Genomic DNA, 10,394 nt, shown 5'->3' with positions numbered 1-10,394 from the left:
TAGAAGATGGATAGATGGATGTAAATTGATTTGCAGTGTTCCTTTCTTATGTTGGGAGAAATAAAATTACCTACTTTCATTTTTGGGCTCTTTAGAAGTTGTACATGCCAATATATGGCTTTTTGAATATTATCTGTTCTTGTTATTTTTACATAACTCAGGTCTTATTTAAGCAGTTAACATGTAACTAAAATGTACTAATCAGAAAAACAATGATTCTACCCTAATGACAAAAAGAACCCACACATACGGTTGATTGTTTATATGTATATCATTTATTATTCTTTCATTATAATGCATTTAATGCTTTCTGAGTAATCTATACTCATTCAGAGATTGTCAAATACTTGATCAGATACAAAAATGAACTCCTTTATGGGTGGTGGCGACCTAAAATAAACAGGACAAAAATATTTTTAGTTTTTTTTTTAGTTATTTAGCAGAATCTACTCACTTATATTATGAATTACCATATAAACATAAAAAAGACACAAGATACTAAATTTTAAATGCAAGGTATTTCTATGGTACCTACTTGCAGAGAGAAAGTTTAGTACAGATGGTGTTTGGGCCATCAGTGGTGTGAAGCTCGTCAATCAAAGTGCTCATATATTTCTTAATAAAGCACTTGCACTGAGATTTAAACACGGGGAGTTTCTCGCAGGTGTTGTTCAGCTTCTTTTTGATTTCATCCTAAAGGAAATGATGTCATTAATAAAAGATGCTATAAAGGGTCAATTAAATGGTGTGGCCTGAAATCATGACACCCACCGGTGTTGCTTTGGAGGAGATTTTTTTTTTCACTTTCTTTATGATGGATTTGCATATCGAGCACTTATCAGGAAGATTTTGTGTCATCACACTGTCATCCTGAAAAAAAGAAAAGAAAAAAAATATCATATACCAGTTAAGAATCACATAGCAAAAAATAAGTGATATAATAAAGCAGGTTATAATACATCCGTTAATGTCTAAGCTTTGTGGCACACACTCCAGGAGACAGCTGAAATGTAATTATACTCATCATAATTAACTATCACATAGAATCAAATAGATTTATTGCCTTAATATGTAATAATTTACCAGTTTAACACGATTGTACTTATTTATTTTTCAAAATGAGAGAGTCCAAATCATGTATACATCTTGAGCACAAGCAAACAATTCAGATTTATACTTGTGGATTATTGCTCACTCAGTCTTGTGCAATATATCCAAGACAAATTCTTATTTATACACTTCACACATGGTTGTCACTTAATTATTATGTGTTTATTGTGAACAAGCTTACAGGAATCTCTTCAAGTTGGTCCTCAGCAGAATCCACTTCACGAATCTCCCAGTGAACTGCACACACTGTGGACAGTAAATGAACAGTAGGCTTATTAATGCGAAGTTAAAACAAATGACTATCCATGAACTTTTGGTAGGCAGTTCAAAACTTGAAAGGCTAAGTTATAAAATCGTAAGGAGAAATATGTCATTTTAGGACTGAGCTCATATCAGAGTTGATTTTACCTGAGTACATGAGTAAGGTGACAAGAAAGATGTTCCGGAACATGCTGATGTGTTGCCAGCTGAAGAACCTTTCAGAATCTGTACATCTGAAGCCTGTGGACCCCTTCTGTAGAAGCCCTACTTATAGAGCTCTGTATGAACCATACTGACCATTTCTTTCCAACCACAAACCACAACAAAAAGCCTCCCATGTGCCCCCCCACTCAGAGACCATCCCTCCTCCCCCTGGTCAGAGGATATAACACTTGCACCCCCCCAAGGTGAAACATGACAATATTATTTATAGCTTTGTTGGTTGTTCATTTAGCCTAAATATTACCTTTTATATTGACTGACATTATATGACACAGGTAGACAAATGTAATTTATATTTCATATAACAAAAGACAATAACATAACTAAATGTTACATAACTAAAGACAATGTTTTTTTGTTTTGTTTTATTGATAGAGTGTTAACTCTTGGTTATTCCAGGAGGTATGATTCATTCAAGTTAAGCGGTTTGTTCAAATGGTTTGTTTTCATGAAAAAGTCTCAGCGAGGCATTTTACATTCCTTTCAGTATATAAAAAAATTAATTTAAAAACCACTTGCTTCTGTTTAATTACATACCATAATGTGTCGATTGTAATAGTTTAATTAAAAGCAGTTCATGCTGTTGCTATTTTGCTTGTAGACCTACTTTGTTCTTATCAATGAAGTTCTTATAATGAACTTAAAGGAGTCATGACATACTCTTTATATTATCTTCCCTGAGGTCCACTTATAATTTTAGTATAGTTTTTTTCTTCTTCACCAAAACAGTTATAATTTAGTAATATATAATAATTTTCCACCCAGTCTTTGGCCCTCTGTCTGAAACGCTCTGTTTTAAGCTGTCTGGCCCTTTAAGACTTCAGTGTAAACGCTCACTGTTCTGATTGGCTAACATCGTGCAGCCCTACCAATACAGCTATATTTGAAATGCAATTCGAAGAAAATGAACAAATTCCACAGAACATTTCAGTGTCAATACATAACATACATCCAACAGATTTCATCTGAATACATTAAGCCGTTCACTCAAGCTGCACCATAAAATAATAAACATTCATGACTCATGACATATGAAATATACAGGAATAAAATTGTTAACTTATGGATTTGCAGCCCAATAATGTTTTTACTGCCAACAGTATTCCTTTGCAAGTAACAGTTCCTTTGCAAAGCTTGAATCATTTTGTGACTGTAAAACAATCCATGATGTTGGGTGCTTCAACAGGCTAAAGCAGAGACGCTTATATTCACATCTCACATCTTCTGTGTTTGTTTACACACAGGAATGCATGTGTTTCACCCATCCAGTTGGACCAGCAGAATGAGACGCGTTTTTAAAAGTTGTGCTTGAATGCTCTTAAAACGCGCTGCACATCACCGGTGTTGTGCAGAAAGGCACCAATACGATCAAAGACGTCCATGTTTACAAAAGGCCAACAATTAAAAATAGCACAGATGGGTGCAGAAACGGTCATGGTCGCCTTCAAAATAGCACAACAGCATGACAGTGCAGCTGAATGAAACACAATGGGGGTCTCCATTTCAGAGTTATAACTTGACATCGCATCGCAGCGCGAGATGTATGATAACAATCAAAGCTGTGCATGTTTATGTAGAAAAACATTTAAATCCAGACAGGCACATGAAGGTGTAAGTTGACTTTGGATGAATCTCCCATGACAGGCCCATCTCTCTCCTCTTCACCAGTGGGCGGGGCCAAGAGTGCAATGACGGAAAAATAGGCGTTGCATATGCAGATGTATTTGGTCCTTGTGATGTCACAAGTTCCACAAATTCCGTTTTTGCAGCTTGGTTTAAATAAATGCTCTTTTTCTATTAAGGAGGAAGTTTTCAGTTCTGAAACTTACAGTATGTTTTTATAGTACAATGACCTCTTATATATCAAAAGATCAAGGAAAATTTGATTCCTCATGTCATGACTCCTTTAAAAGGCTAAGTTCAACCAAAAATGAAAAATCTGTCATTATTTACTCTTTCTTCCTTCCTTCCTTCCTTTCATCCATCCATCCATCCATCCATGGAACACAAAATGAGATGTAACCAGAATGTTAGCCTCAGCCCTCAGTCCCCATTCACTTTCATTTCACCTTTTTGTCATACAATGAATGTAAATGGTGACTGAGGGCTGAGGCTAACATACTGGTTACATCTCATTTTGTGTTCCATGGAAGACAGAAAGTCATATGGGTTTGAACAACAAGAAGTTTGTTTTGGGGTGAACTATGGGGCCAGGTGATGATGGTTATAGCACCCTCTAGTGTCAAGTAGCAGCTTTTTAGAATTTTATTCAGGCAATTAGTTAATAACATACTAGCACATGCTAAAGCACATTAGTATGATCAGGGTTGCTGCAGAGTTTTTAAAATCAAATTATTTTTTTTAAGACTATTTAAGACCTGAACAAATCAAATTAATACCATATATCCAAACAGAACAAACACACAGAGTCTCTAAAATAAATCATGTATCACATATTCTTTACTTAAACAGGCTGGCACACATTAAACATGGCCTTAGAACTTAGAGCAATACAGCTTATCAGCAAAACAGGGTATCTGCAAGTTTAAAAGTCTCAAAACATGTTTTCCACATAAATATATATACATTAAATTGAAATTGGTTTATGTACCAATATATCAAAAAATATTAGAGGTCGACAGATATGTGCATATGATAAGAATGTGTTGAAAGAAAGGCAATAATAGATATATCTGTCTATTACAAATTTCATTGCTCAGTTTCTACCATGTGTGATCTGTACAAATGACAACAAAATGACTTATGACATTTTTTATCTACAAGGTATTACAATAGAAACACTTTAAAGTAAACATTGTAATAATTCAGAAATATTAAATGAAATTTAATAGCCTTTTAAAGTTTAATAATCACATTAGGGCCATATCGCGATTCTGGTCTTTATCTGGTCAAATTTAAGACCTGTTTAAAAGATAATTAAGACTTTTGTTATACCATTTAAGAGATTTAAGACTTTTTATGGCCTTAAATTTGAGAAAACTGAATTTAAGACTTTTTAAGGACCCTGAGATTAGAATTTATTGCCAGTGATTGCAATACTGATGCAATTTGCTTTAATTGTAAAATGACCTGTATGCTTATTAGAGTTATAATTTTAAACTATCTGAAGTTATTCTTAAAGGAATACTTTCTAGGTTCAATACAAGTTAAGCTCAATTGACAGCATTTGTGGCATACATAAAAATAATTAAATCAGAACAGGGTGTAGTATTTATTTTATTCCATTTATTTTATTTTATTATCTTAATGTGCTTTCCTTTTATTTGGGAGTCACTTAGGCAACATACCAGTGTACGGATTTGTATTTTGGGTTACACCATACAGTATAATGCTTGTAATTATACGATTGACTTAACTGATAATTTTGCTGTATTTGGCATATTTTATGGCATGCCACAATTTCGCATGGGCACTCCGTTTGCATAGACACATTGCAAAGCATTGCTATCCATTCCACAGGCAGGCCATTTGCATTGACACATCCCAAACAATGCCATCATTTCACAAAAGCAAATTATCTTTCTGCAGGGTGTGGCACAATTACGTGCACATTCTAGGGTTTCATGTTTGCTAGTCATACAAGGTTATATTTGTATTATTTATACATTATATATATTGTACTATTGTATCATTTAGATTTCCTTTGCCTCTTGAGACCGTCAGTGCTTCCGGCAGGATCTGAGTGTTTGAGCAAGTATCCTAAGAATCCTTAGCTATTCTATCTGCACTTATTTTTGTTGTTAGTATAAGTAGCAGAAGGTGGTAATAGACAAGAAATGCACAGTTGCCATCTTGCTGTTTCTTCAGTCACTTCGGCATTACTAAAGCTGAACCACTGTAGTGAAAAACCCACCTTACAGTATGTATGTGTGTATGTATATATTAGGGATGTACCAATGTATTGGCTGGCAAAATTTATCGGCCAGATATTAATCAAATTAAAACCATTGGTATATCAGTAACAAGCATGAAAATTTCAATATGATAAACCGATGGTTTATTTACAGTTGAAGTCACCAGTCCCTGCTGCAGCAAAGCACCCCCACAACATGATGCTGCCACCCCCATGCTTCACGGCTCCAAACATAACAATGGTCATTATGGCCAAAAAGTTCCATTTTTGTTTCATTAGACCAGAGGACATTTCTCCAAAAAGTAAGATCTTTGTCCCCATGTGCACTTTCAAACTGTAGTCTGGCTTTTTTATGAAGGTTTTGGAGCAGTGGCTTCTTCCTTGCTGAGCAGCCTTTCAGGTTATGTCGATATAGGACTCATTTTACTGTGGATATAGATACTTGTCTACCTTTTTCCTCCAGTATTTTCACAAGGTTCTTTAATTTTGCACTTTACACACCAAATTATATTCATCTCTAGCAGACAGAATGCGTCTCCTTCCTGAGCGGTATGATGGCTGCGTGGTCCCATGGTGTTTATATTTGCGTTTTTACTATTTTTACTATTGTTTGTACAGATGAATGTGGTACCTTCAGGCATTTGGAAATTGCTACCAAGGATGAACCAGACTTGCGGAGGTCCACAATTTTTTTTTGGCTGATTTCTTTTGATTTTCCCATGATGTCAAGCAAAGAGACACTGAGTTTGAAGGTAGGCCTTTAAATACATCCACAGGTACACCTCCAATTGACTTCAATTAGCCAATCAGAAGCTAATTGGCTAATTGTCTAAAGGCCTGACATCATTTTCTGGAATTTTCCAAGCTGCTTAAAGGCACAGTTAACTTAGTATATGTAAAGTTCTGACCCACTGGAATTGTGATATAGTCAATTAAAAGTGAAACAATCTGTCTGTAAACAATTGTTGGAAAAATGACTCGTATCATGCACAAAGTAGATGTCCTAAACGACTTGCCAAAACTATAGTTTGCTAATGTGAAATCAGTGGAATGGTTAAAAAATGAGTTTTAATGACTTCAACCTCAGTATGTAAATTTCTGACTTCAGCTGTATAACTAATTAGTAATACACTTTGTAAAAACTCTGTGAATTCAAATGCACAATCCAAAAATAATAATTGCCACAATATGTAGAAGGGTTGGCACTCCTATTGAACATTACTGACCAAATTAAAACCATCTGCATATTGGTACTAAGCATGAAAAAGCTGATATGAAAAACTGATGGTTTATTTATAACTAGTCAGTAACACACTTTTTAAAAACTCTGTGAATTCAAGGGTTGGCACTCCCAAGAACATGTAATATTTATTTTTATTCAGTCTCGTTCTCACGTTAATGTGGAAAAACGGACGTGACAGTTGTGAAAATGGAACTTACCTATAAGCTACATGATGAGACTTTGACTTCTGAGACATCGGAATGATATCCATTAATGCTGCACGACTGATTGAATTAAGACTGAAATTGCAATATGGCTTTGTGTGATTACTAAACATTAAAAGGCTGCATTTTAACTGCAAAAACAGAAGTACAAAATTGTTTTAGAACTACAAAATAACCTTTTTTCATATCAATCATCATCATATCTTATTTCATTTTTTTTTTCATGTTCAATGGAAATTATTTATTATTAGAACAGTAAACACGCTTATGTAAGTTTTTGTACATTTTTTAAGTAAACCCCCCCCCCCCCCCAAAAAAAAAACAGTGATCTGATGACAAAATACGGAAAGTGGCAAAATATCGGTATCGGCCAATAGGTTTTTGTTAAAATCAATATCGGCCAAAAAATTTCATATCGGTGCATCCATAGTATATACAATTTAGAAATCACCTTTAGCAGTACTCATAGGACAAGTCATATATATTTGTTTTACGAGATTAAACATCAACTATATTTCTAATATTAATAATGTCTAGTATTCAGTCCCTTTTCACACATAGGGTTTGGCAACCCTATCTTGTCTGCACAAGTCATATCAAATTATATATAATATTAATCATAATTAAAGACAATGTGCTGTTTTCTTACATACAAAGTTAACACTAGGTCATTCCACTGACTGAAAATATACAGTGCCTTGCAAAAGTATTCAGACCCCTGACCAATTATCTCATATTACTGAATTACAAATGGTGCACTGAAATTTCATTCTGTTTGATATTTTATTTTTAAACACTGGAACTCAAAATCAATTATTGTTAGTGGGATTATATATATATATATATATATATATATATATATATATATATATATATATATACAGAGCTGAGATATTTGGTTGTGTTCTGCAGAAGTAACATCTGGGATGGCATGAGGGTGAGTAAATGATGAGTTTTCATTTTTGGGTGAACTATCCCTTTAAGGTGTTTTGCAGTTAAATTTTTCAAGAGTCACAGAATGATGAACAATGGTGTTGGCCATGTGATTTAAACTGATGAAGTAATAAGTTTGCTTCTGTTCTCTGCAGGTATGGCTCAAACTCAGGAGGTGAGCGTGAGATACAGAGAACTATGTTGGAGCTGCTGAACCAGTTGGATGGATTTGACTCCCGTGGAGACGTTAAAGTCATCATGGCTACTAATAGGATAGAGACCCTTGATCCTGCCCTCATTAGACCTGGAAAATTAATGAGCTTACCATGTTTATTTCTAGTATGGGTTTCACATTCTAATTAAATTAAACTTGACTCCATGCCCTTGTACATATATCTATGATGTAAAAAAACACTAGTGTGCAGCTCAGGTTTAGGATTCCGTGGATTTCTTGTTTTTACATCAAGATTTTTAAGTCAAAAAATATATAAATGTAATAAGTAGGTTCTTTAACCGTTTACCATTTTTAATAAGATATTTGCCTTCACTAGTTTATTTTAAATGGTCCTGCGGCAGTGACAAATTAATTTTTAAAAGCACAAATATTGCTTGTAGTCTCTCAGTTAAAATAAGGTCTTTCTGCATGCATTATAATTATAAAAGTATTAGCAAAATGCTGTTTAGATGGAGTATAATGGGACATGTTAACTTTCCAAAAAGTATTTCATATCAACTATCCATTTTCTGTTTGTGTTTTTAATAATTTGCACAAAACTACACTTACAAAGATGTGTTAAGAATGGATTATTATTGGAAAAGTATCATGATATGACCTCTTATTTTAACAATACTTTAATATCCAACATTAGTGTCATAGAAAGAGTGGGTTTGCACTTTTTGTTTTTTTGTAATTCCACAGGCAGAATTGGTCGTAAGATTGAGTTCCTGCTGCCAGATGAGAAGACTAATCAGGATGACTGTAGGTGACACTGGATGACCTCATCCTGGCTAAGGATGACCTTTCTGGCACTGACATTAAGATAGACTTGAAATGCTTTATTTACACAGAATAAACATGATCTTGACTCTTATGCATAATGTTTATTATTAAACATAGGCCACCAACTTTTTTAAAATTTTTGTATCCCCTTTTCTCCCCAGTTTGGAACGCCCAATTCCCACTTCTTAGTGGGTTACTCACCTCAGTCTGGGTGGTGGAGGACAAGTCTCAGTTGCCTCCACTTCTGAGACCATCAATCCGCGCATCTTATCACGTGGCACATTGTGCATGACACTGCGGAGACTCCCAGCATGTGGAGACTCATGCTACTCTCCGCGATCCATGCACAACTTACCACATGCTCCATTGAGAGCAAGAACCACTAATTGTGACCACGAGGAGGTTACCCCATGTGACTCTACCCTCCCTAGCAACTGGGCCAATTTGGTTGCTTAGAAGACCTGGCTGGAGTCACTCAGCACACCCTGGGTTTGAACCTGCGACTCCAGGGGTGGTAGTAAGCATCAATACTCACAGAGCTACCCAGGCCCCACCAATTGTTTTTAACATATTTGTGGTAATGTGCTATTTGGTTGTTGAGTAAATTTATGGTTGTTTTCTTTCAGGCCATTTGTACAGAGGCAGGGCTGATGGCTCTAAGGGAAAGGAGAATGAAAGTTACAAACGAAGATTTCAAGAAGTCCAAAGAGAACGTCCTATATAAGAAACAGGAGGGGACACCAGAGGGGCTCTACCTTTTACCCACCGCCAGTCAAAGTCCTGTCTCACACCATTACTTTTTTTTATAGTTACACTTATTCCTGATGTTAACCTCTGTTGTTCATTTGTGCTCGATGGCAATTAAATGTTTGCATACACTAAGTGTCTTTGAGTCTTAGCAGAACCCATATTCACTGCTGATCTGAGTAGAATCAAGGGTGAGTCTCACAAAAGCATGTCCAGGTCACATTTCACCCCAATATCAAAAGAAGAAAAATATGAAATTATCGCATAAATAAAATTAAGCTTATTTTTGGATTGTTAGGATTTGTTGTGACATTATTTTTCTCTATGGTTTCTTTGATTTCTCAATGGTGATTCTCAGTATTTATTTAAATAAGCACATACTACTATATATATATATATATATATATATATATATGTGTGTGTGTGTGTGTGTGTGTATTTATAAATGTGTATATATATGTGTTCAAAAATAATGCCATAAATAGTTTTAATTTATCACTTAATGTCATACAAAGTCCAGTAAACATAAAAAAAAATAAATAAAAAAAACTAAATCAATATTTGGTGTGACCACCTTTGCCTTTAATACAACACCAATTCTCCTAGTCACTCCTAGTTACACCTAGGATGTTCCAAGCTTCTTGGAGAATTCACCATAGTTCTTCTATCTATTTAGGCTGTCTCAATTGCTTCTGTCTCTTGTAATCCCAGACTGACTCAAGATTCAGTGGGGGGCTCTGTGGGGACCATGCCATCTGTTGCAGGGCTCCCTGTTCTTCTATTTGCAAAAGTAATGTTTGG

At 35.0% G+C, this 10,394-nt stretch overlaps 1 protein-coding gene and 1 long non-coding RNA gene across 2 annotated transcripts; one reads left to right on the top strand and one right to left on the bottom strand.

Annotated features, from left to right (window-relative positions):
- Positions 1–252: 252 nt before the first annotated feature.
- Positions 253–1,667, bottom strand: nkl.2 (NK-lysin tandem duplicate 2). Its single transcript, XM_051722104.1, has 5 exons — positions 1,519–1,667; positions 1,292–1,356; positions 772–870; positions 536–693; positions 253–390 (listed from the first exon to the last, which is right to left on the bottom strand). Exons 1-5 carry the CDS (start codon positions 1,559–1,561, stop codon positions 330–332), a joined length of 426 nt encoding a protein of 141 aa, XP_051578064.1. The 5' UTR covers positions 1,562–1,667; the 3' UTR covers positions 253–329.
- A 6,160-nt stretch (positions 1,668–7,827) lies between these two features.
- On the top strand, positions 7,828–10,049 carry LOC127454734 (uncharacterized). The gene is made up of 3 exons (XR_007899596.1): positions 7,828–8,825; positions 9,008–9,363; positions 9,473–10,049. It is a non-coding gene; the product is annotated as an uncharacterized LOC127454734 (long non-coding RNA).
- The last annotated feature ends 345 nt before the right edge of the window (positions 10,050–10,394 follow it).

This window comes from Myxocyprinus asiaticus, chromosome 17 (assembly GCF_019703515.2).
Source record: "Myxocyprinus asiaticus isolate MX2 ecotype Aquarium Trade chromosome 17, UBuf_Myxa_2, whole genome shotgun sequence".
Taxonomy (NCBI): domain Eukaryota; kingdom Metazoa; phylum Chordata; class Actinopteri; order Cypriniformes; family Catostomidae; genus Myxocyprinus; species Myxocyprinus asiaticus.
The sequence above is the reverse complement of the archived record's forward strand: the minus strand, read 5'-3'. Positions and strand labels throughout refer to the sequence as shown.

What these genes read in the sequence shown, in the direction of transcription:
- nkl.2 (XM_051722104.1), bottom strand. Translation starts at nt 1,561, where the DNA reads ATGTTCCGGAACATCTTTCTTGTCACCTTACTCATGTACTCAG. An exon ending in ACCAACTTGAAGAGATTCCT is followed by an intron (nt 871 to 1,291) that starts GTAAGCTTGTTC and finishes TCTTTTTTTCAG; the next exon opens with GATGACAGTGTGATGACACA. An exon ending in ACTAAACTTTCTCTCTGCAA is followed by an intron (nt 391 to 535) that starts GTAGGTACCATA and finishes TGTTTATTTTAG; the next exon opens with GTCGCCACCACCCATAAAGG.